We start from the raw sequence: 27,149 nt of genomic DNA on the forward strand, positions 1-27,149 counted from the left end.
GAAAAAATGAAGCGCTTCATGAATTTTCATGTCATCCTTGCACCAGCGACATGCCAATCTTCCCTTATTCCAATTTTAGTCTACGCGCTGCCAAAGCAAGCACCCATCTTCCATCTTACTCATTTTTACGTGTACGGTTCAGTAAGTAGTATTAAATACATTCACCTCTTGGCAACCACCACCACCCCCCATCTCCAGCACTCCTTTCATCTTGCAAAACTAAAACTCTGCACCCATTAAACACTAACTCCACGTTGCCACCTCTGCCTCCCCGAGTCCTCTGGCAACCACTTATTTTCTATTCTATTTTCTGTCTCTAAGAATTTGACTGCTCTAGGTGCCTCATATAATATGTGGAATCATACAATATTTGTCTTTTTGTCACTGGCTTCTCTCAGCCTAATGTTCTCAAGGTTCATCCATGTTGTGGAATGTGTTAGGATTTGCTTCCTTTTTAGGGCTAAATAATATTCCACTGGACATGCATAATGCATTTTGTTGATCCATTCATCCATCAATAGATACTTGGGTTTCTTCCAACTTTTGCTTCTTGTGAATAATGCTATGAACATCAGTGTATGGATAACTCTTAGAGACCCTGATTTCAATTCTTTGGGGACATATACCAAGAAATGGAGTTGCTGGATCATATGCAAATTCAGACTGACAAAGCCAAGTGTTGGTGAGGATGTGGAAACTGGAATATTCATACATCATTGGTGGGGATGGAAACCCGGTATGATCACTTTGGAAAACTGTGACAGTATATCCTAAGGCTAAGTATTCTAAATATACTTATAAACTTATAATCCAACAACCTTATTCCTAGGTATATATAACCAGCAGAAAAGTGTACATATGTGTCCCAAAACCTATGTTCAATGATGTTCAGACCAGCCCATTTTGTAATAGTTCCAAACTAACAATTATCCATCTACAGTAGGATGGTTAAACAGAATGTGGGTATCCATACAAAGAAATGCTCCAGGGCAATGGTTCTCAGCTATTTGTGTGTGTTAGACTCACCTGGAGGGCTTGTTAAACTACTGATTGCTGGCCTCCAGCTGTCTCTCCCCTGCCACCACACAGAATAGATCTCACATTTCACCCCCTTAGCTGCTCTTACTATTGTTGAAGATCGCTGCCGCCACCCCCTGCATATTCTCTCCTCCCCCACATCAGCAAGAGTGGGGACTGAAGAAGCATTCTTAAGAGGCCTGGTTTCTGACCATTAGTACAAACTAAAAAATCTCTCTTCTGTCAGGTCAGCCCTGCACCCCTGGATTTGTTGATATGCTTATGAACGTTACCTCCCATAACTCTGACAACATAATTAGCGCACAATTATGGCGCCCATCTTTATTGTTGTTTTGTAGAGAAGGAATCGACCATTAGCAAGGTCCTGCTGCTAGACAAAAGTAGAGAGGAGATTCAAACCCACATCTTCCGACTCTGGGTCTAACGTTCCCTCCTTCACAGCCGGCCATGTCCCCCCAGTGCAAGGCACGCCCTTCCCTCTTCCCCATCTATCCAGGTGCTACCAAGTTCCACCTCTAAGGTGAGGCCCCCTTTCTCCAGGAAGCAAGTACTACAACCCAAAGCAAGATGGTCTTGCCTGATGTGAATATAGTATTGTTTAGCTACCTAATGTGCTCTGGGCATTAGAAGCTCAGCCCTGAAAGAGCTCCTTTAGGCAGTGTCTGCCGTTTCTGTGGCTAATTGGCTGTCTAGGGAGGTGGATGCAGCTGTAGTGAAATGCTGATCTTTCCACCCTAATCACTAGGAGTGAGCTGGGATACTGTTTCCTCTGTGCATCAGCATTTCTGAAACAGCTGCTTATGACTTTGGCAGAGCAGAGTGGGAAGTGGCGACTCCCTGAGAGTAGCCTGGGGCCTAAAGAGATTCAGCACCAAGGGCAGCACCTCCAGCCCCACTGGAGGAGTAAAACGCCATAAAAGCTGAGGCTCTCAGTCCTGGCTGCAAGTTGGAATAATCTAGAGAGATGAAAACAAAATTCCAATGCCTAGGCTCCACCCCAAGTCCAATTGGGGTAAATCTGGCAAATATGTATATTTAAAACCCCTCTTTCCCAAGTGATTCCAGTATGCAATAAGGATTGGAGAACGGTCATAGTAACGAACCAACAAATAGGAGGGGGAGTGTTCCAAAGAACAGGCAGTGACCATGAGACTTAGAGTTTTATTTATTTGTTTTTATTTTTATTTATTTTATTGTTATTTTTAAAGATTTTGTTTATTTGTCAGAGAGAGAGAGCGAGCGGTGGGGAGGGGCAGATGGAGAGAGAGAGAGGGAGAGGAAGGCTGCCCGCTGAGCAGGGAGCTTGATGCGGGGCTCGATCCCAGGACCCTGGGATCATGACCTGAGCCGAAGGTGGACACTTAACCGACTGAGCCACCCAGCTGCCCCTATTTTATTTATTTTTAAAAGATTTACTTATTCATTTGAGAGCAAGCGAGCGAGTGGGGTGAGGGGCAGAGAGAGAGGGAGAGAAAGAATCTCCAACAAACTCCTTGCTGAGCTCCTTGTCCAAAGCAGGGCTTGATCCCACCACCCTGAGGTCATGACCTGAGCCCAAATCAAGAGTTGGATGCTCAACTGACTGAGCCACCTAAGCTCCCCAAGACTTAGAGTTTAAACGGAACCTTCTGGGGGAGGTCATTTGGTCCTCTGCAGCCCTTCTTCCATGAAAACTATTCTTGGCCAACTCTAAATGGGCGAGTGCTACTCTCTCTAATCTGGTGTCATCCTCCTTGGGATCTCTTTTGTTTATATCCACAAGAAATAGCCTAGACATTCTTCATGGCAAATTGGAGAGCTCAACTAAGTCCAATTAAAAACACACACACACACACACACACAGAAAGAAGCCAAGAAGCTACAGATGTCTTGAGAATTGGCAGAATGTTTCCTTCTTTCAAGATTTTTAAAAAGAAAAATCAAGTGTGCTCAGTTATCTATAATGGGGTAAAAACTGGAAACCATGTTAGAGTTAAAAAACAGAGTGTTGGTGGGGTCCCTAAGTGGCTCAGTCAGTTGAGTGTCTGACTCTTGATTTCAGCTCAGGTCATGATCTCAGGGTCATGGGATCGAGCCCCGCGTTGGGCTCCGCGCTGGGTGTGGAGTCTGTTTGGAATTCTCTCTTCCTCTCTCTCTGCCCCACTCTCCCATTTGTGCTCTCTCTCTCTCAAAAATAAATAAATAAAATAAAAAATTTAAAAAATAGGGTGTTGGTTGTATTTGTATAATTAAACAATCAGGAGTTGGGTGTCTGCATAATGAAATTCAGTGCGGCCACTGAAAAGTATGTTGCATATGCAAATGTAATCATATAGAAGCTGTACATGCTCTAGTCCGTGAAAAAAATCTGACAATATGTACCACATGATCCCAAATTTAAAAAAATACGCACATAAGTGTTCAGATATTTTCAAGAATGAAAAACATTTCAAGTGTTAGTCGTTATCATAGAATGTTGATGAAACAGGGAATTTTTATTTTCTTTGAATTTTTCTAATGATCCTTGTTTCCATAATAAACGCACACTTCTTTTGTCAGGAAAAAACTAATACAAAAACCCTTAGATGCTGAACCAGTGACACTTCAAATTCCATAAGAATTTCCCATTTTCAACAGAGGAATACAGGGAGTTGTAGGTTGAAATAAAATGTCAATGACATTCAAGTAATGACAACAATGTAGATCCTTCCCTACAATAAAGAACTTCTTTCTTTCTTTCTTTCTTTCTTTGCAAGAGAGAGAATGAGAGAGAGAGCACATGAGAGGGGGGAGGGTCAGAGGGAGAAGCAGACTCCCTGCCGAGCAGGGAGCCCGATGTGGGACTCGATCCCAGGACCCTGGGATCATGACCTGAGCCGAAGGCAGACGCTTAACCGACTGAGCCACCCAGGCGCCCTCCTTTCAATATTTTTATTTATTTTTTTTAAGATTTTATTTATTTATTTGAGAGACAGAGTGAGGGAGAGAGAGTACAGGAGCAGGAGGAGAGGGAGAGGGAGAAGCAGACTCCCCGCCGAGCAGGGAGCCCGATGCGGGACTCGATCCCAGGACCCTGGGATCATGACCTGAGCCGAAGGCAGACGCTTAACCGACTGAGCCACCTAGGCGCCCCCAGTCTAGAGTCTTTTGAAGTCTGAAGGGTGACAAATTGAAGAGGTTTACAGGCAGTCACTTAGCCCCCCCCATTCTAGGTATACAACTCCAAGGTGTTATTCTGAAATAAGTTGGGGTAACAGCGTTTGGACCATGTGTGCCTGTTTCTTTTTTTTTTTTTTTTAAAGGTTTTATTTATTTATCTGAGAGAGAGAATGGGAGACAGAGAGCATGAGAGGGGGAGGGTCAGAGGGAGAAGCAGACTCCCTGCTGAGCAGGGAGCCCGATGTGGGACTCGATCCCGGGACTCCAGGATCATGACCTGAGCCGAAGGCAGTCGCTTAACCAACTGAGCCACCCAGGCGCCCTAAAGAACTTCTTTAAGGCAAATGTCCATGCTTCCTTGGAGTTAAATATTAATCTGATAGAGCCCAGCCCAGCCTAGGAGATGAATTTTAGTTTATGTGAAATTTTTATGAACTGATTAGTGGGTTGGATCAAAGAGCAGGACCAGAATAGAGTCACATAAAGGTCTTAGAAGATAAAGCATTTCTTATTAATTCACCATTGCTTTCTTAAAAGGACATGAACTTGGATGAGGAAATCTCCTCCCCTGGATCAGAACAGCTACAAATCCAAGTCATGTCCCAGGTGGGAAGCAGGGCTGGAAGTGGAAAGCAGGGTATGGGAAGGAGACTTTACCAAATCTTCTATCACAGACAAGGGGGGAGAGAGCCAGTCTTGGGTTTTCTTTCCATAGGCCAGCTTCAGCAGGGAAGAAGGAGGAAATTAACAAGCTGGAACAATATCCGCTTAAACATAAATACAAAGCAGGGCGCCTGGGTGGCTCAGTCTGGTAAGCGTCTGCCTTCTGCTCAGGTCATGGTCCCAGGGTCCTGGGATCGAGTCCCACGTCATGCTCCCTGCTCAGCTGGGAGTCTGCTTCTCCCTCCCCCTTCACCTCTCTCCCCAGCTTGTGCTCTCTCTCTGACAAATAAATAAATAAAATCTTTATAATTAAAAAACAAACCCAGAAGCATAAATACCAAGCCCTGCTTGATGGGGTCTTAGAGGAGTCCTGGCCCAGACAGCAGCATCGCTACTGGTGTGTCACGATGAATGATTAAATATGATGTGATGTAAAAAGCTCACGGTTCCATTAAGGCTTCAGCGCTCCAATTTCCTACCAGTGTGGAGTTTCTGAACTGCTCTTGGCTAAACAGAACAGTCCCCATCCATCCGTTATAAAACGTGGTTTCAATAGTGACATTTGTCTAAGCAGCCTATTTCCCTTTTAAAAAATATAAACAATTATAAGATGCAGCATATGCAGGGTGAGAAATGAAGAGTCCTTCTCGACTGTGGCCTCCAGTTTGCTCGTTCTGTTTCCCAGAGGCGGCAGCTCCTACCGTCTCCAATACCTTTCCCGATATTCCACACACAAAATAACCCATAAAAGTGAGCAAAAGATTTAGACAGACATTTCACCCAGAAAGATATATAGGCGACAAATAAACACATGAAAGAGCTTGACATCATTAGTTATTAAGGAAATGTAGACTAAAACCACGAGACATTACTACACACCCATGAGAATGGCTAAAACTTAACAGACTTATACCAAGTGTCAATGCGGATGTGAATGAACTGGAACTCTCATAGACTAGATTATAAAATGGTACACTTTGGAGGCACCTGGATGGCTCAGTCGATTAAGCGTCTGCCTTCGGCTCAGGTCATGGTCCCAGGACCCTGGGACCATGACCTGAGCCGAAGGCAGACGCTTAACTACCGAGCCACCCAGGCGCCCCAACCTGGCAATTTCTTAAAAAGTTAAATACACACTGGCCAATGGATCCAGTCATTCCACTCCTAGGTATTTACCTAAGAGAAAGGGAAATACATGCCCACACAGAGACAGGTGTGTGAATGTTCACAGCAGGTTTATTTGTAATGGTCCCAAATGGGGAACAACCCAAATGCCCAACAACAGAGAAGTTGATGAGCACATTGTCCTGCATTCATACAATGGAATACTATTCAGCAAGAAGAAAAGAAATGATCTATTGGTAGACACAACATGGATACATCTCAAAATAATTATGCTAGATGAAAGAAGCCAGACCCACTCCAAAAGAGTACATATTGTATGACACCATTGATATAAACCTTTAGAAGATGTCACCTAATCTAGAGACAGAGAGCAGAGCATCGGTTGCTTGAGGATGAGAGGGTGAGGAAGGGTTGGAGGGAGGGATTTACAAAGGGGCACAAGGAGACTTTGGAGGATGATAGATATGTCTACTATCTTGATTATGGTGATCAAATGGTTCACTTTTTTTTTAAGATTTTATTTATTTATTTGAGAGAGAGAGAATGAGAGAGAGCGCATGAGAGAGGGGAGGGCCAGAGGGAGAAGCAGACTCCCTGCCGAGCAGGAAGCCTGATGTGGGACTCGATCCAGGGACTCCAGGATCATGACCTGAGCCGAAGGCAGTCGCTTAACCAACTGAGCCACCCAGGCGCCCAAAATGGTTCACTTTTTAAAATATTTATTTATTTATGAGAGAGAGAGAGTGAGCACAAGCCAGGGGTGGGGCAGAGGGAGAAGCAGGCTCCCCGTTGAGCAAAGAGCCTGATGTGGGACTCAATCCCAGGACCCTGGGATCATGACCTGAGCCGAAGGCAGATGATTAACCAACTGAGCCACCCAGGCGCCCCAACGCAGATCATTTAAAAGTGTACAGTTCAGGGCGCCTGGGTGGCTCAGTCGTTAAGCGTCTGCCTTCGGCTCAGGTCATGATCCCAGGGTCCTGGGATCGAGTCCCACATCGGGCTCCCTGCTCGGCAGGAAGCCTGCTTCTCACTCTCTCCCACTCCCCCTGCTTGTGTTCCTGCTCTCGCTATCTCTCTCTCTGTCAAATAAATAAAAAAAATCTTTAAAAAAAAAAAAAAAAAAAAAAAAGTGTACAGTTCAATGGCATTTAGTGTATTCACATCATTGTGCTCCCACTACCTCTATGTAGTTCTGAAACAGTGCATCACCCCAAAAAGAGACCCCGTACCCATTAAGCAGTTACTTCCCACAGGTAGGGTTTTCAAACAAGGAGGACGTGTTTCACAGGCAGGCTTGGAAAGGAAGCCATTCCAAAGGAGGAACCTTACAAAGCCCTTGGCACATCAAATCACTCGGGATGGTGACAGTGTGCTGTGGGGCTGAGGAAGGAATGGGGTGAAGGAGGGAAAGGTAGAACAAGGGGCAGTGAAGATCACGGGGCCCGCTCTGTCCTATAAGCAGTTGGAGGCAGCCAAGGGCAGTGAGGAGGAATCAGTGGTTAGGGAACCTCTGAGTAATCTTCATCCCTGGAGGGATGCTGTCAACTTTAACATGAATTCAGTTTGAGCCAGGGTTTCTCAACATTGGCGCTCCTGGCACTTGGGGCTGGATGATTCTTTGCCACAGGTGGGGGTGGCTGTCCTGTGCACTGTAGGATATTTGGCAGCATCTCTGGCCTCTACCCACAAACGGCCACAGTTGTGACAAGCAAAGATGTCTCCAGACACTGCTAAATGTCCCCCGAGGGAGGGGCCTGGAAGGACTCAGATTCTGTACTGCCCAATCCTAAGGAGTGGGCAGCTCACAGGGTGCTCTGGGAGGCCCTCCCTCTGAGCCGTGTGGAGACAAGAAGACACGGGCAGGACTACCCCTGAGAGCTGGGGTGTGGGTCCTGAGCTTCCAGACACAGCAAATTAGGGTTAAAACTGTGGCGTTTTTTGTTTTAATTCCTTCCTCCATTTACTCAACAAGCACTTAATGCCCACCTTGTGCCAGGTATTGAGGTTACCACCGCGGGGGAGGAGCTCTTGAGGGAGTTAGCCTCTCATTCTTTCACTTCACCAGCCCACAGAGGAGACCTCAACAGTCTGTGTCTGGGAGAGTGGCATCTCATGGGGTGGGGGTGGGGGTGAGGGGGTGGGAGGGTCAAGAGGAAGGTGGGAAGAGCGAGGGAACCTTGGGAGCACGCTGGCAGACTGGGAGGTGGGGGGGGTGGTCCCTGGTATCAGCGGGGCCTCGCCCTCTGCCAGTGTCCCCTTCCCTCACAGTGCCCCCAGCTCAGGGGAATGGCTATGGTTTGGGGTGCGCCAGGGAGGCTGAGCCCCAGGCCCAGGAGCTCTTTGGCAAAGATCTGTGTGCCCAAAGGTGACATGGAGGCAAAGCGGCTGGTGGCTTCAAGGAGGACTCTGTGGGCTCAGATAGTGAACACATATCAGTGGGGTTCAGTGTGGATCAGAGTGCCTGCTCCGCACCTTCTGGACATTGAAAGACTCTTGGAAGCTTTGCACAACCCAGAGGCAAAGGGAAGGAGATTCAATTATGACCAAGATTATTATTTTTTCTTCTTTTTTTTGCTAAGCCCCGGAGGATGGGGCTCTGAGTCAGATTTAACTGAATTTAGAAGAGTTGCGTGACAGTTTCTGCATAAAGTTCATGCACACGGTATTAAGGAACAGACGCTGCCCTGGCTCCCCAGGGACTTGCGGTCGTCTGGAAAACTCCCTCTCCCCACCCCCCATTATTTCTTGAGAACATTCTGAGGAATTCTGTACCACTGTTATCTTTTACTTGATTCAATCTTTACAACTGCGCAAAGTTGCTAGAGTCCATTTTGCAGATAAGAAAGCTGAACTGAGAGCGGTTCAGTGCCCTGGCCCATGGCCTAGAAGTGTCCGAGCCGGCGGCACAATACAGGACGGCTGCTCTTGCTAGTGCATTGGGCAGCCCCGCAGCGTGCAGCTCGCAAGGGATGAGGAAGCGCTCCGAAGGCAAAGGGCGGTGGATGGCGGGGGCTGGGCTGGGCTGGGCTGGGGGTGGCGGTGGGGGCGTAATTCTGGCTGCGGAGCCGCCTCACTGGCCGCCACGCGCGGGTCCAGGGGCTGCAGGGCGCGCGGCACTTCCGGCCAAGGAAGGTTCGGTGCTTCAGGCCGGCGCTCAGAGCTGTGACCAGAGCGTTTGTGGAATGCGCCAAAGCAGGGAGACTGAAGAGGGACGCGGGGACACTCTGGATGAGTCCCATGACAGCTGCCTCCCAGGACCCAGCGTTCACTGTCCGTTTAGTTAGGCGCCAGGCGGAGCGCAACAGTACTTGCGGATGGAGCCGTCTATGGAGCGAAGACTTTTACATCTCTGGCGGCTTTGGCCAAAAGGAGGCGACAGGCAGGATTTGCGGCCGCCCTGGGGGGCGGGAAAGAGCCCGAAGGCGCATTTTCCAGGGCGGTGCAGGATCACTGAGGGCGAGTCCCACGCTGCCTGCCCTTTGCAGCTGAGTGTCTTACGAAAAGGTTTTTCCCCCTTGATGATCACAGTAATTAAAGCGGGCTAAAAATTGTCAACGGTAAGTTTGATCAACAATTAATTTGCAGTTTAATAACAGGTGTGAGAAGGCCCCTTCTTCCCTCATCGGGAGAGATTCAGAAATCTTACACAGATTGTGCAAATAAAGCTCACGTGGTGTTCAAAAAAAAAAAGAGTACTCTGGTCTCTTGGGCTTGTCTCCTTATCTGTAAAAGACTACTACCTCATGAAGTGAACAGGATTTTGTGTGATGTATGAATGTAGCGAAGTGCTGGGTGTATATTCCGAGTGATGATAACTCACTATAACACACTGGCAAACATAATAGGGAGCTGCCAGATATTCTTGAACAGAGCGATGAGAGGTTGGAAGTTGTTCAGGAAGATAAACCAGGCAGCTGTGTGCAGAGCACGTTGAAAGGGGGTACATGAGAGGTAGGACACCCAGCTCAGGATGGTCACATGCGGTTAGTAATGAACAATAGGGCCCTAGCTTGTGGGACATGCAATGGGGGACAGGACAGGACAAGGTGGGGACTGAGGACTTATTCCAGAGTGAAAAACACAATGCCATATTCTTAGCACATTATCCATGAGTGCACATACATCCGGGAGAATTATGAATTATATGCCACACTCATAGAGATAACTAGTCACTTTGGGGGAAATGATTATGTTTAAACCATACTTTTTCAGCAGTGATTTAAAAGTAGTTACCAATCATATTTGCCTGCTCTCCCTCAAGCTGTAAGCAATTTCACCAGTAAAAGCATGAACTAATTGGATGCTTGAGAATATCTAGAAGAAATGCACTAATTAAGAGAAAGTGTCAGTTTCCTAAGAGCTTTGTATCCCAAAGAGGGAAACAGAATACCACAGATCAGGATAACAAATTAGATGATAATTTGACGAGGGCAGCAGAACATCGTCAAGTGATCTCTGGGATTCCTCTAAGCAGTTGCAGATTTTCAGCACCCAATCTTCTTAGCTTTTAAGTGTTTTCAGAGACTTAGTAATAAAGAGCTCTGTAAGCTGAGGAATCTTAGCTGGGCGGAGCGGAAGGCATCAGGCTAAAGTGCATTCCTCTTTGTTCCAATTCAGCCAGCAAATATATTCAGGATGACTAATACTTGTTTTTCTCCTGGCTTTTGCTGTAGAGAAACAAGAGAAAATGTCCTGATAGTATCTTCAGTGAGATTCTCCAGCCACCCACCCCCCTTTTTTAAAATTTAAATTCTAGGCATCTCTGCCATCAGACAAGGCATGTTGGGGCAGGGCTTCAGATCCTTTCCCAAGGAAAGGGCAGGTTCCATAGGAGTGGCAGCCCATCAAAGCCATTCCAACCAGAAAGGAAAATGGAGCATACCACCGCCAGTTGGCCATCTCTAGGAAGAACTGTGAGGTTCTACACTAGAAGGTAGGAAGAGTTGAACAGGAAGTTTGGTCCAATTAAAGCCACTAAAAACCATTTTTTTTTTTTTTAAAAACAACTTCAATGCATTACATTAGTTCTCATAAAGGAAGTGATTTACAAACAAATCCTCTTTACTAAGCACTCAGCCACTAGTTAGTATTCCTTGAAAATAACCAAGCTGTAGGACTTTAAATGAGATTTTAATGTATCACTTTTAAAACCAGGCAAAATTGGTGGTTCTTTCCTATCTTCTCTCATAATCATGCAGTACAGATTAAATGGTATTTTGCGGAACTAGCACAGTATTTGGCATCAAAAAGCCCTCAAGATTCAAATCCTTGCTTTACTTACTGTTCACTCTGCTTTTGAGCAAATCACTGAATCCTTCTGGGCTTGTCCCCTTATCTGTAAAAGGGATGGCTAACCTCACTAAGAGTGGTGTTGGATTTTATGTATGTCTACGTGGGGATGCACACATACAGGGCTGGGCACAGGTTCATAGCCAAAAGGTTAGGATCTCAAGAAAGAAGGGGGTACTTTGGAAACCATGTGAATGGATGAGAGCGAAAAACTGGGGTGGCCAATACAGAACAGTCTGGTTGGATAAAAAGGCCAGAGATGGGGGTGGGGAGTCACTGCTAATGGGGACAGTGCTGCTTTTTGGGACGATGAAATGTTTTGAAGTTAGTGGTGCTGGTTGCACAACTAATAGTAACTAAAACCCTTCAGTACACTTTAAAAGGGCGGATTTTATAGTACATGCATTTTATTTCAATTATACTGTTATTTTAAAAAAGGATGCAGAAAACATGAATAAGGACATTTTGGAGAGGTAATGGAACATGAGGGATTTTCAAATTCTCTGGTGGGGTAGAGAATCAAGTTCTGGTCTGTAGTATAAAAAGTCATTATTCAGGGAGGGTAAAAACCCATTTCTCTTGCTAAATTCTACAATTTTACATTCCACCATACCTTCTGAAGTTTCATTTTGAGAAGAGATTCTCCTTCATTTCTTGGGTTATCAGTGGAATATTCCTATGATGTTTTCGAACAATAGGTGATGGGCAGCTTTTCAGTACCTGTGGTGTTTCACCCTGGGTTTTAGGACATCATGAGAAATACTTACAGATACCAAAGATTTCATAATTACTACTGCAAACTGCCTCGATGGTACCGTTTCAATATAAACAACCACAGGCACAACCATTTAGATTTCTAATTTATTATTAAATTACATAACAAAGCTTCTCCTATACAGTCAGAAAATGCACATTTAGATGAGAACAAAAATTAAGTACATATACAATAAATCTGGTTCCAAGAAGCTATTTTAAAAGCAAAAACATAAGAAAGTGCATTTGGAATAGATTTTTAAAAATCTGTATTGGCATTTTTCATGAGGAAACATCTTTCATCATGGTAAAGTGTGACTGGAATTGATTTCAAGATCCCTCAAGACATGGCTCAGCTTTGTCTCAGCTTTTTATCCAATAAACATCCCTCAGAGTCACTTAGTCCTTATTTTCTTTTCCCAGAGAAGCTTAAGGATATGCAGGTTTATAAAAGAATGACAAGCTTGGTTTATAAAGACCATGATGAAAAGCCCTGCATCTGAGTAGAGACCAGGCTAAACAATCTCTGACCCAAAAGGAGAATGGAGCGCAATCATTTTACTTTTCTGAGTGGAATCCATTTGTGCGTTAGTTACATTTGCCACAGACTTTGGTGTCATCCTAGACATGGCCATTTATCCTCCACGGCAAGTTAGAGAACTGGGTCAATTTCTAAGAAATCATATCTGGCTAATGATCAAACATGAGGTATTAGAAAACCAGAAAGGTTAGTCCAGTTCTTTAAAGTCCTTTTCATCAGGTTGAGATTATTAACAGTGAAATAGGAAATCAATGGTAGGAATGTAAGTCCAAGGTGCCTCAGTTCCATAGAGGCCAAATGTCATGACATCAAAAGGCTCAGTAAGTACATTTTCCTAGTCAGATGTATTCAGCATCCAGTAGGAAAGAATTAAAGTAAATATTATTTGGTTTCAGGTATAAAAAGTGCCCGCGTGATGTCTCCTCTCTTCACTTGTCTCAATTCTTAGGATTTTACTTCCATGCCTGATCTGTGCAGTAGGGAAAAAGGCATTCTCTATACAAGTGAATTTTGGTACAAAGGAGAGAGGAATAGCGAAGAAGGAAAGCCCTTTTCTAACACTAGAAAAATAAAGGGTGAGCAATGCAGGTTACAGGGAATCCTTCAGCATCCTTAAAAACACTAAGAAGAACATAGAGAGAGCCAGGACAGATCAACTGAAGAACTTGGGAGATCTGGGTTTGAACTTAGTCAATTAAATATTTTTAACTAAAGTTATCAGCACATATTAAAACAAAATCTCAGAAGTATATTTTTGGGAATTTTGTCCTTTGTGTTGCCACGGTTTTTCATACCTCTTAGTGAAAAAGATAGTTCTGAATAGTTACTAAAATGATCCCAAAGGAAAGATCCATTATTATATAAGAAAATGGCTGAGGGAGAATGATTTCCCCTAAGAGGCAACTTCCTTCTGACCTCCCAGCTTTAAATAGCAACTTACAGTTGGCCCCTGAGCCTAGCAGCAGGTCTGTAAGGGCAGAAGGAAAGGGGAGGAAACCAGGATGGTTTAAAAAAAAAAAAAAAAAGTTGAATGGCACGAAACTGAAAGAGTTCAAATGAGCTATCATGGGATTCAAATCCTCTTCTTGTAAATGGCATACTTCTATTTCCTTATTCCAGGGCTTGTTTCCGCGAATGAAGGAACTGTAAGAGGAGAGGATGAGCCCTCTCCTAGCTATCTACATTCGCCCTGGGTCACTTCACTATGGGCTGCAGCCCTGGGCGGTTAGTCAGACAGACCTACCTGACACCAACATCTACACCAAGCCTTTTCAACTTCCTTGGAAGAACTAGTTTCTTTTCATAAAGAAAATAACCAACATAATTCTATTACTTCATTTAAGCATAACCCTAACTGAAAGGCTCATCACCCATCAAAAGTATGTGTTTGCTTAGTGCAGCAAGCTAAATTAGCTCAGGTCCTCAGTTTACTCTCACACAATCAGCTTTAATGACTGTACCAAATAATCAGACCAGTAAAAAACACTGGTAGTATAATTAAATAAATAACTTTATTTATGATACTTCAGATTTTATAAATGCCAACCATACAGCAACGAAAGTCCCATAAATTCTAGCTGAGGCACAACCACCAATCAAGGCCCTTTGAAAAATCAAAGATAATAAGAAAGTGTCAGGGGAGACAAGTTTTGTTCTCCCAACAGAGAATTTAATAAATGAACTTCTCTAATCCTTTAAGGGTCACGTTGGGAAAACTTACTTTCTTTTAAGGGCATCCCCAATCAAGTAACTGATCGATCAACCCATATTTAGAAAAATAAACCCCATAGTTAAAAAAAAAAGGTATCAAATGCCTTTCATACCCAGGACATAATAAAACTTAGACACCAGAAGGAAAAACCTCTCAGTTTCTGTACCAGACCAGCGGTTAGCATAGCCATCAGCCTGTGTATTAAGTTCATCTGAATGTCATCACCTACACACTGTAATGCAGTTAAGAACTACATGCTAATATCCTTTTATTCCCTGTGGCACAGTCTGAAGCCAATACTGGAAGTACCAGAGTCAATTCCAATGGTGAAGAGCAACCTTCTTACTTGGTGAGGAGTGCAGATGTTGAAGTCTTCAAGCTATTTGTGGTAGTTCAGTTAGACAAGTCATACATTTACAGAAACGGAGAAATGGTTAAACCTGAAAAGAATTCTGGTGGGTGGTTTAAAATTTTGTCACTGTCCAGATGACAGAAGACAGGTGCAGAGAGAGATTCTGTCACATGCACCTTCAACAGTAAAACCATTCTCTGGATGTTTGGAAAAAACAGATTTGGAGTAAATAGGTCTTCGTAAAACTCAGAATTCCTAATACATCAGGCAGTAGTTCTCAAACTTTTGCTCCTAGATCATGGAGCATTTATAAATGGAATTATCTGGATGGTGACCCCACAAATCAATGTCTTTTTACATGTGGCTTGTTGAACAGATCTCACTGAAAACTGAGCAGTCCCCTCATTCAGGGTTAATCCTGACATGATGAGGAATTGGTGGGGGCAATGACAGACACTGGCTATTAGTTACTTTTATCATGGTAGAACCGAAATTTCATTTACTTGTAGTAGGAAATATTAATCCAATGGAAGATATAAACAAAAAATCAAAACAATGACTGACAAAAAAAGCCTGTTATTCTTGATGCTTTTCCAGTAATACAGTCAACCCTAGTGTGCATACAATTTAGAAAAAGAAGAAGGGGAAAAAAAGGTTTTTTGCAGTGTTTGTCTTCTGTTTCAGACAACTTCAACTGTGTTGAAGTTGACCTGTTGGCATCTCAAAGAATCTGTGAAAAATGTAATTTTCCTTGAATACCAAAACAGGGACGCAGAGTAGAAATTTATAGCACAGCTTATCAAGAAATGACTTGTGATTTCTCAACATGAGTGTAAAATAAAAGGACAAGAACTATTTTTATTCACAACCCAATCTGGGGGCTAAAAGGAAAGCAGTCTTTGGATACAGAGAAACCTGGTTTTCTGAGGAGTCCAGCTCTAAGACCTGGCTTGTCATCAGCCTTCAACACAATTACTGAAGCACAGAAACTCTGTTTCTGATTGGTTTACTTACCTCCTGGGAGGACAAAAGCAACTGAAAACTTTTTTTTTTTAAACTAAAAACAGAAGGAAATGTGTGTTAGAAAAGAGAGCACAGAAAAACTGTGGCTTCAGCTCAATCTGACCACGTGACAGAGTCCAGAGCTATCAGTCGTGAATTAATCCTGCTGGTGAGGCTAATCATCAGGACAATCAACTTCTCCTTCCTACTTTTCCTTATTCCAGATCAGGGTGGGAAAGTGGTGGCTGTCCAGAGTCCCCAGAGATGTTCCATCAATGGAAAGCATACAGCAGCAACAGGATGGTACAGACGCCAATGACACCGCCCAGGATGAGGGAGTCTCGCCGCTTCCTCAGATTGATCCGCTGGATCAGGCTGTTCACAGCAGGAAAATGATCTTTGGGAAATCTTTATTAAGGTCATATTTAAAGAAGCCTCTTTAGTGAAAAGTCACAGGAGTCACAAAAATAGAGATCAGTGTAGTCCAGAAACAATAAATAATAAGAAGAAATACAGGGGAAGAAAATTACACTGAGGGAGTCTTTAAAAAACATATGCCCCAGCTGGGGGTGTCCTACTAAACAAGGACCCAAACAAATCGAGGAATTACTACCAAGCTTCAGGTCAGGGTGGGAGCCAGTGTGTGAACAGAGGAACAATGCAGGGCAGGGAGGCATAGGTAACAGCCACCTCCCACTGCCGCCACCCTGTTCCGGCCCCCCCCCCCCCCCCCCCCCCCCCCCCCCCCCCCGCCAACTCCCTCCTTCCCGCTCCCTCCCCCACCTCTCCATCGCTCTTTAAACCCCCTTCTCTCAGGAGAGTAGGAAGTTTTGCCAGAAGAGTTTTGAAGAAGTAACTGATCTTCTCTTTCAGGGTGACAACCCCCTTAGAATTGGACAATTGGTGGGAACTAACTCTAGGGTCTGAATAAATCAGTTGCTGGTGAATTATTTAAATTTTTTAATTTACTTTGCAGCAGTAGGTAGGATATGGTAGGAAAGTGGGTTACACTGTTCTAGCTGTCCTACCTGGGAAACATAAAAAAAGGAAATTTCCAATTTTAGAGGTTTAAAAACAGTCACAACTATATTTTACTTAGTATTTCAAAGTATCTTCATACTCTAGTTTGTATGTTGTAGACCAAAGCAAATGCCTGCGCATCCTGTATTGTTTTGCATGTCCAACAATATACCTGCAGTGCATCCTCTTTAACAGAGAGATATCCTATCGAAGTCAAAAAACCACCAACAAAAACCACCTACAATACTGGACAGCTGGAATAATATCTCCACGCTGTGAATCCTGATTGCATTTTCCTGTAACTAAACTACTCAGCAGGGACTATATTCGTGCACTTATATATTCTACATATTATATGATTAGGACCATGTCTTCTACTAATCTTGAATTTCCCTGTCTACCCAGAATAGAGCTTCACATACTGTAAGCATTAATGTGCTTTTTGAAATAACGAAAAAAAAATTTGCAGAAATAATTTTTAAAATATACAAGAACAGGAAGCATGAAATAATAGGCAAAAACTTTTACAAGGTATCGGGAGCCTGGGTGGCTCAGTCGTTAAGCATCTGCCTTCGGCTCGGGTCATGATCCCAGGGTCCTGGGATTGAGCCCTGCATCGGGCTCCCTGCTTGGCGGGAAGCCTGCTTCTCCCTCTCCCACTCCCCCTGCTTGTGTTCCCTCTCTCTCTGTGTCTCTCTCTGTCAAATAAATAAAATCTTAAAAAAAAAAAAATCTTTTACAAGGTACGAATCTCAAATAGAGCAAATGCTTAATCTTTTTTTGCTTAGTAAAAGGATCAACAATCCCCTTATAAGGAGTACGCAAAACTTCTGGCATTAGGAAACCCTGTCTCTAATGGGCACCTTTCTGTCCAGTTTACCTTTAGGGAGCCCCCTCCTTCTCCTACATAGTAATCTAGTTCAGTCCATGTAATAGTGTGGGCTGACCTTGTCCTCTGCCATGAGGTATATGTACAAACTCAGGATTGGCTAGGAAGAATATTTATAGTGACTCTAGCTGGGGAAACTACAGTCCTCTTGAGACTTTTATCACAGCTATTAGAAAAGACCCCCCTTTCCATGGGGATTTCTGAACTAATAGAAGGCGACTCGTATAGCCATCTCTGTCACCATGAGGAGAAAAACTGAGAATGAGGCCAACCACAGGAAAGAAGAGATGGAGTAGGTAGGGGGAAAAGAGAGAGGAAAGGCAGATTAATAATAAAATCTGACAATAAAATCTGAGCTCTTGAATCGACCCATGCCTTAAGCCAAATTCTACCCGAGAATTTTAGATAAATATAAACAAATTAATTCCCTCCTTTCCCTCCTTAAGTCAGTCTGAATTGGGTTTCTGTTACTACCTCTCTATGGAGTCCTGACTAATAACCCATTTTACTTGATTTTTTTGAACACACATTGTTCTGGAAGTATTATAATTTGATGATACAATGTATATAGCAGTACTCTGTGAACTGTATAGCCCTATATAAAATACAAATGATTGTGGATGTGTGGTTTTATACTTAGGGTAATGGAACAGGAACAAAATTCACAAAAAACTGGAAAATACCAATACACTTCAGGATACTCCTTAGGCAAGTAAGTATCAAACTAAAAGTGACCTTAAATTATCTTGGACCAGAAGGTACTCAACTTTTGAAAATTATAGATCCTTCCTCCCTTAGTAATTGGGAAAGAAAGCTTTTTTTCTCCAAAAGGCTTGACTTTTCAGAGAGTAAACAAAATGTTTCAGAGTAGCAGGCTTACCAGTTTCTCCACTGGGTTTCATGGAAATATTAGTAATCCTAATTCAGTAATCAGGAAACTCAAGAATTAAAAAGGTAGAGGTCACAATAAACTATCCTAGCATTCAGCTTGTGCATGAAGAGTCACATGAAAATACTCTACTGGCAGTTACAACTCATCTACATGTATGGCTGTCTGTCTCCTTCCTTCTTCTAAGCATCTGCCACTGACTTAATTCTCCAAACTGGAAAAAGAAGAAAAAGCATGTCATTTACAATGTTGAGGTAAGAATAATATATACTGTAGCGTTCTAACATGGATTCAAGAGCTTTTAAAATGTAAAATAATTTTCTGAGTAATTTGAAAATTCACATTTATAATTTTTTTCTAAATCTACTAATATCAGACTTCTCGTGTACAATCTTTTACAAATGGCACTAAACAGTATCAACTTTTATAAAGTAGGAATTCAAGGAATATTCATATTATGTAATTACTAATGGCCTCAACTGCTGATGATGGCAACCTGACCAAAAAAAAAAAAAAAAAACCAAGCACAGACACCTCCCCCCTGCCAAAAACTAGAGACTTCAAACTTTCAAAAGGATACTGGCCAAAGTATTCATTTTGCTCTGAATCGACTTCAACATTCCTCTCTGGGAAGTCATATTTTCTTTTGTTGCCATAGCAATGCTGAAGGGGTAAAAGAGAAGATAATTAATTACATTGGCATTTAAAATTATCCTGCATGGATCCACCATACTCTTATTAAAAAGTGAACAGAAAACTAAGATAAGCAACATCACCTTGAAAAGCACAGGCAAAAAATAAAAATCATTTCCCAAGTCACCTTCACACTGTCCTTTTCCCAAATGACCACTCCAGCCCCGCTGCTATCCTCTGATGTCTTTTTGGACAAGGCAGTAGGCCATTTCCTGTGATTTTTCCCAGTCAGTTAAGCATCTGCCTTCAGCTCAGGTCATGATCCCAGGGTCCTGGGATTGAGTCCTTCTCCCTCTCCCTCTGTACTCTCTCTCTCTCTGAAATAAATAAAATCTTTAAAAAAAAAATGGTTTTCAAAGGGGCCAGCTACTAAAATATCCTTAATCAGGAACTGCTGAGAGGAAAGTAGGAAATTACGATCATAAAAATAGAACCAAAAGTGTAACACATCACAAAATATTCATATATAACCAGTCCTTAATTTATGAAAAGATTATGTTCCAGAATTCTACTTGGGAACCAACTAGGCAGATTTTATTTTTTTATTTATTTGTTTATTTGACAGAGAGACAGAGAGAGAGAGAGAGAGAGTGAGAGAGGGAATATAAGCAGGGGGAGTGGGAGAGGGAGAAGCAGGCTTCTCGCAGGGATCCCAACATGGGGCTCAATACAGGACCCTGGGGTCATGACCTGAGCCAAAGGCACTAGCGAGAGCACAAGCAGGGGGAGCGGGAGGAGACAGAGAGGCAGAGGGAGAAGCAGGTTCCCAGTGGGGCAGGGAGCCTGATGAGGGGCTGGATCCCAGGACCCCGGGATCATGACCTGAGCCGAAGGCAGATGCTTAACCAACCTGAGCCACCCAGGCGCCCCAACTAGGCAGATTTTAGGAGACACATTCAACATTTTGCTGGGTTTCCAAGCCAGTTGACAAAGGTTACACATTCACTAAATGACTGAGAGAGATGGGGTAAAGTCCCTTCTCTTACAAAGAGAATAGTCTCTTCCACGTGACTACTCTGATGTACTGTTTAAAAGAATCTCAGTTAGTATTTTTTACTTTCACTGCCAGGATTAACTTTCAACAGCCTTATCTCCCTGGACATTAGAAACCTAGAGGACAGGGTCAGTATCCATTTTGATACGTAACACACAGGGGTGTGCTATAGATACTGACGTTATAAAAACAGCAGGAAACAGAATGTTCTTGAATAATTCTGAAAATATATGAAACATTAAAAAAAAATAGCAACAGAGATGAAGAGATTCTGGGAAGATGATGATCAGAGCACATATTCCTGACCTCATCTCTGGTCTAATTTCCTCCATGGAGGAACACAAGAACAAGGCCGATATGAAGGGGAGGGGTCCATCTGAGATCCCAAGTTCTTTTGAAATCTCCAGGGAAGAAAGCCAGGTAGGCTATACTCTCTCAAGCAAGGGAAGAACCAAGGAACTGATGGCAGGGAAGACTAGATTTTCCTTCAAGCCTGGGGCAAAGACCTAGGTTTCACTGCATAGTGAGGAGCCCAGAGAGTGGAAGAGATGGACCTGCATGCATGGGAGCTGCAGTGATGGACGGAGCTGCTCCCAGTACCTGCAGCTGATAAAGGGCTGCTATGCACAACCAGAGGAACCTATAAGCTGAGAGCTGACAGTCCACCAGCTGGTGTGATGCCAAGCCCTGAAGAAGAAAAAAACTGCTGGGCCATCCACTACCACCTGTTATGCCTCTGCTTAGGGGTCTCTAATAGCCTGACCTATCTGGGAGCTGACTGAAAGTACTTTTGAACAGGCAACACCAGGTATCCTATTGGAGGAAAATGCTAGAGGGAGTACTCTAAGCAAATGGCAAATCAAAACTGAAATTTCAAGATTTGAGAAGGAGGCGAAGAAGAAACAAAAATGTGTGAGGAGACAGATAAAAGGATATATATTAGAACATTGTTTGATATAGTAAAAGGCAAACACACAAAAACACCCCCCCTCCCATGGAAACAACTCTGGAATGGTTTAACAGATTATGATATAACCATACTATGAAATAATATTTGGTTATTAAAAAGAATAATATGGCATTATTTCTATTAACCTGGAGGAATGTTTATGATATACTGAATGATTAAAGCAAGCCACACAATGTGTGAAGTATGAATCCTTTTTCATTTAAAGCAATAAAACATCTTTGTATATGTTTGTATGACAGTGAGAGCATATTAGAAAGACATTAACAACTGTCAGTTAATACATGTTACTCAGGGGATAGGAATGGAGGGACACTACCAGGAGATGAACTTTTTATACATTTTACTTTTAAACTGTTCCAATAAGAACATTGTACTTTTCTGAAACATACATATCTAATAAAGGAAATTGAAAAGAAAATTGCAGGAATTCCACTTGAGTGACTAAGAAATGTGAATAACATTATCAGCACCAAATCTGCTGCAGTTATTCACCTTAGTACCACTACGAGTCAAGCAATGATTTATAAAAGTTTTTCTCAGATCCTAGAAAAGATCAAGAATTGAGGGGATCAGGTATCTCTGAAGGTAAAACTGTAGAATACAGCTAGAGATGGAAATTCTTAGAAATTTGTACAAGGAACTGCCAGACCCCTATATTACCCTCCCTGAACCATGAAGTCAGGTGACTGCCCCCAGGTTCAGTAGAAGATCTAACCTAGAAGAGACCTCAGAGATAATGACACTTTGAAGCTCCCAATGAAACAGCCAGGCCCCCTTCTGATCATCCATTGTGAGGCCTACTACTTGGCAAGTGTCCCACCACCCATGGACACAGAATGGGCTTCCAAGTACTGGATTTTGGAGCCTTACCCTTAAATATGAACAAAGAGGGGTGTCTGGGTGGCTAGTTGGTTAAGCGTCTGCCTTCAGCTCAGGTCATGATCCCAGGGTTCTGGGATCGAGCCCCACGTCGGGTTCTCTGCTCAGTGGGAGCCTGTTTCTCCCTCTCCCTGCTGCTCCCCTTGCTTGTACTCTCTCTCTTTGTCAAATAAATAAATCTTAAAAAAAAATAAATATGAACAAAGAACGAAGAATCACTACAAATTTGAGAAGAGCCTCTAATGAAAGACAGAGATCCAAACAAACCACCCAGCAAACAGAAAAGTGAATCTGAGGAAACAGAGGCAATAACAGAAGCTCAAGAAAGTCTAAAATTAAATTATATTTAATGTCTTCAGAGAGAGAAAAGAAGGCATCACATCCATGAAACATATAAACATATAAATACATGTATATATGCATGTGTATATGTGTGTGTAAGAGTGTACTCACCCCTTAGAAAAGAGCAGGTGTAAATTTAAAAAAAGAATGGAAATTAAAACGTAATAGAAGCGTTGAAAGGACAAATTGAGTAAACCCCTCAGAAAGTAGAAAAAAAGGTAAATGGAAAATGAAGACAAGACAGGAAAAACAGAAGGTCCAACACATTTATTACCTTTTAAAATTAAAAACAAAAACCAGAAAACAAAACAGTGAAAGAGGAGGTGGGAAAATGATAGTTTAAGAAAATTTCCCAGAACTGAAGATGAGTTTCCAGATGGTAGGAGCCCACCCAATGCCCAGTGCAATGAACGGGAAAAGATGCATGCTAAACTCACTATGGGGAGGTTAAAAAACACCCAAAACATGGGGAAAAAAGGATGACCCTAAAAGCTTCCAGAAGAAAAAAGCTCATCACATACTAAGGACCAGATATCTTAACTGGCACTGGACTTAAAAAATAATACTGAAGGGGCACCCAGGTGGCTCAGTCAGTTAAGTGTCTGCCTTCGACTCAGGTCATGATCCCGGGGTCCTGCGATGGAGCCCCGTGTTGGGCTCCCTGCTCAGTGGGGAGTCTGCTTCCCCTTTCCTTCTGTCTGCCACTCCCCCTGCTTGTGCTCTTTCTCTGTCAAATAAATAAATAAAATCTTTAAAAAAAAGTACTGAAAATAGCCACCTTCACAAATTTCAAAATTACTTCTAACCTAGAACTCTAACTTAGCTAAACAATGAATCAAGAATAGATGTGAAAAGTTCAAAATTGTACCTCCTGTTCTTTCTCAGGAAACTACTAAAGAACGTGGTCCAGCATAATGAGGGAATAAACTAAGAATATGGAAGACACTAAATTCAAGAAATAGGTGATCCAATAAAGGAGGGTATTTGAAGGCAACAGGAAAAGGGCACCCCAGGACCAGTGCAGTGGAGCAGGCCTGGAGAACAACCAGATAAGAGTAAAACAGAAGGAAGCTGGCTATGTTAATTTTACACTGAATTTTAGAACCAAAAACCAAAAAGAACACAAGAGTCCAAACTAACAACATCCTTTGCATCATTCTTATTCATAATTATGTCTGTGATAGAATATGATACATTTAAAATGTGGTTGTTTTAACATAAATTTATAATGTACTTTAAAACGGGTATTATGGTCTTGTATAAAGTAACACAATTTCATTTAAAGAGAGGCTAAGCTTCTGAAGGCAATCTTTGAATCATATATGCCTCTGTTTTTTACACTGGGACTATCACCATCTCCCATGCACTTTGACTCAGAAGTAGATAAAGAAGATTAAAAAATAATTTCCACAAAGCACTTTGTATTCCTTAGAGAATGGATATTATCATCATACATTATGTTATTATCTTGTTGAATATGCATGATTGCCAGTACCACACACAGTATATCTAGACATACTTTCTCATCTCATTGCATCATTTGGAGTCACTGAGTGAAATCTAGGTTGTTGTTATTTCAAGGGTCAAATACTCAGAGGCAAAACAGAAGCTCCAAATAATATATAATGCTTTTAAAATGATAAATCATTGATGTGCTTACTGGAATTTTCTTACCTGCTCTGTAAACTAAACTCATTTATTTTTTCAACAACAGACAATACTAGTTATACATTTAAAGCTTAAGAATAAATATTAAAAATATTAGTTCTTTTCAATTAATTGATGCCAGAGTCTATATTCAGTTGTGCACATATTCTTAAAATTTCCAAAAGGAAAAAGTAAATTGTTACATACAGAATATGCAAAAATACTGTCTGACATCTGACACTTAAATTTTATATTATCTATAAGTAATCATAACTAGCTTAAGAGTCAATAAAATTTCAGGTGAGGGAAACCCAGGGCCGGGCCAGCCCTCTCTCCTTCCCAGTCCTGGGCATCAGGTGGAGCGGCACTTCTGTGGCCCGCTCTCCGCCTGCCCCTCCGCGCCGCGGGAGGAGCTGCTGTCGGGAAGTGATGCCACCAAGAAGAAATGAGAAATACAAACTTCCTGTTCCACTTCCAGAAGGCAAGGTTCTGGATGATATGGAAGGAAAGCAATGGATGCTAGGCAAAATGATTGGCTCTGGAGGATTTGGACTGATATATTTAGCTTTCCCCACAAATAAACCAGATAAAGATGCAAGACATGTAGTAAAAGTGGAATATCAAGAAAATGGCCCTTTATTTTCAGAACTTAAATTTTATCAAAGAGCTGCAAAAAAAGACTATATCAAAAACTGGATAGAATTCAAACAACTTGATTATTTAGGAATTCCTCTGTTTTATGGATCCGGTATTACTAAATTCAAGGGCAGAAGTTACAGATTTATGGTAACGGAAAGACCAGGAATAGATTTACAGAAGATCTCAGACCAGAATGGTACTTTTAAAAAGTCAATGTCCTGCAGCTAGGTATCTGAAATTGAGTATGTTCATGGTGATATAAAAGCAGCGAATCTACTGTTAGGTTACAGAAATCCTGATCGGGTTTATCTTGCAGATTACGGACTTTGCTACAGATAATGTCCCAATGTGAACCACAAAGAGCATCAGGAAATCCTAGAAAAGGCCATAATGGGACAGTAGAGTTTACCAGCGTGGATGCCCACTAGGGAGTAGATTTGGTAAAGGTGCACATGGGAAGAATTATTCCTGTTTTTCACCGGGCCCTTATCAGAGTTTTAGAAGATACTATCTCTCAACAATAAGGAAATCTTTTCTGAAACTATAAAGTGTTAACTTGTGGAAATCTCTCCTAGTCGCCTTTCATATATCTTACTTATTTAAACTCACTTTGATGGTATTGGAAACACATTTGCAGGTAAATTACATACATAGTCCTTTTATTGGATATTGTACTGCCTTGCACTCCAACGCAGACTTAATTCAACAATTCCCTAATTAAAGTCATAACCTATGTCTTGTATTCATTTACCATTAATTGAACTTTAGCTGTTTATTACACTGCAGTCCAAATCCAATAGCCAACCCAGAAAGCCATGGAAAAGGAAGTAGGAGGTCAATATTGAAAATATATGGTGCAGAGTCCCACTGATGGTTGCTTTGTTCACAATCAATATGGTCAATGCAACTGTACTTTCTTAGTTGCTCTGTCAGCAAGACAAAAAGTCAATTCTAATGTTATGCTAGTAAAAAAAATGGTGATTATTGAAAAAGTTTGCCTTTGAAAATTATATTCTTTGTAAACTTTATTTATAAAAGTATTTTCAAATATGCTAAACCATATAAATAATTTAAAAACAGCTTTGAAAGGACCCCATGTCACTAAAAGGCAATTAGACATTTGCACTTGTTAATGGCTGTTGAATTGTTACCCTAAACTGATACTTTCTGGCGAGTTTTAGTTGGTGCAAACAACTGTATATTATTGCCTTTTCTATTAAAAGGACCATTGACCATGTAAAAAAAAAAGAAGTCAATAAAATTTCACCTGTGATACCTACCAGATTTTGAAATAAAGGGAAATAGTAAAATAAAAAAAAACCTTATAATTACATTTTTTTGCTTTTTAATTAGCAAAATAGCAGTAGCAGTGATTCAACAGTTCTCAAATGTTCTTATGCTAGGAAGTATTCCAAATTTTTATACTCATAATTACCAGCCCTTAAGTAGTCCAGCTTTGAGTTGAAAAGCTTAATTAAGGCAGCCTGGTCCAAAGAAGATCAGGTAGAAAGAGGAGGAAATAAAAGGAAGAAAAAAGGGAAAAGGATAATAGGGAAACTTTAAGTAAAAATTCCTTGGCAAGGGGCACCTGGGTGGCTTAGTCGTTAAGCGTCTGCCTTAGGCTCAGGTCATGATCCCGGGGTCCTGGGATCAAGCCCCGCATCGGGTTCCCTGCTTGGCGGGAAGCCTGCTTCTCCCTCTCCCACTCCCCCTGCTTGTGTTCCCTCTCTGGCTGTGTCTCTGTCAAATAAATAAATAAAATCTTTAAAAACAAACAAACCAACCTTGGCAAATGTGTTTCACTTTATGTGCTGATGAAAGGGAAGGAGTCACAAGGAAGATATTTCAGTTGACAATTAGGCAATGGTGCAAAAACTTTGTTCAGATGGACAACCCAGTGAATGTAATTTAAACAAAATCTCCACAGATATGATAACTGTGTATTATTGTAAGAGATTATACTTTATTAAATAATGATAGAAACATTATAACCTACTGAATAAAATAAGAATCCATGAGTCCATTATCAATATAAATACATATTTAAAATATGAACGATGAAATATTTAGTGGTAGAGTGGCATCATGTCTGCAATTTAGTTTTAAGTAGTTCAGAAAAAAAAGTGAAAAAGCAAATGTGGCAAAATGTTAAGGTGGGGAATCTAAGTAAAGGGTATATGGGAATTCTTTGTACTATTGGAATTATTCTGAAATCTGAAATATCAAAATAAAAAGTTTAAAAAAAGTCTGCATTAATAATACAGCTACTACTGGGGCGCCTGGGTGGCTCAGTTGGTTAAGCGACTGCCTTCGGCTCAGGTCATGATCCTGGAGTCCCGGGATCGAGTCCCACATCGGGCTTCCTGCTCAGCAAGGAGTCTGCTTCTCCCTCTGACCCTCCTCTCTCTCATGCTCTCTGTCTCTCATTCTCTCTCTCTCAAATAAATAAATAAAATCTTTAAAAAAAAAAAAAATAATACAGCTACTACTTACAGATTACCTACTATCAGCCAGGCACTGTATTAGGCATTTTACCTCATACTATCTTTAATCTTCAAAATAATCTTTTAGG

The 27,149-nt window shown here is 41.9% G+C and overlaps 1 protein-coding gene, 1 non-coding gene and 2 pseudogenes across 5 annotated transcripts in view; 2 read left to right on the forward strand and 2 right to left on the reverse strand.

Annotated features, from left to right (window-relative positions):
• On the reverse strand, positions 1-103 carry LOC123326764. The gene has a single exon (XR_006541308.1). It is a non-coding gene; the product is annotated as a U6 spliceosomal RNA (small nuclear RNA).
• An 8,918-nt stretch (positions 104-9,021) lies between these two features.
• Positions 9,022-9,421, forward strand: LOC110593182 (annotated as a pseudogene).
• A 4,192-nt stretch (positions 9,422-13,613) lies between these two features.
• The window catches only part of GOSR1 (golgi SNAP receptor complex member 1), a 55,658-nt gene continuing 42,122 nt past the window's right edge, over positions 13,614-27,149 (reverse strand). For all 4 annotated transcript variants that reach the window (XM_021703969.2, XM_021703968.1, XM_044921393.1 and 1 more), the window contains 2 exons: positions 18,994-19,076; positions 13,614-16,012 (listed from right to left, as the gene is read on the reverse strand). In XM_021703969.2, the coding sequence (XP_021559644.1) occupies positions 15,888-16,012; positions 18,994-19,076 (208 nt within the window). In that variant the 3' untranslated portion in view covers positions 13,614-15,887. The remainder of the gene's footprint in view (positions 16,013-18,993; positions 19,077-27,149) is intronic.
• On the forward strand, positions 24,365-25,101 carry LOC110593116 (annotated as a pseudogene).

The sequence above is a fragment of the Neomonachus schauinslandi genome, chromosome 15 (assembly GCF_002201575.2).
Source record: "Neomonachus schauinslandi chromosome 15, ASM220157v2, whole genome shotgun sequence".
In the NCBI taxonomy this organism is placed as follows: domain Eukaryota; kingdom Metazoa; phylum Chordata; class Mammalia; order Carnivora; family Phocidae; genus Neomonachus; species Neomonachus schauinslandi.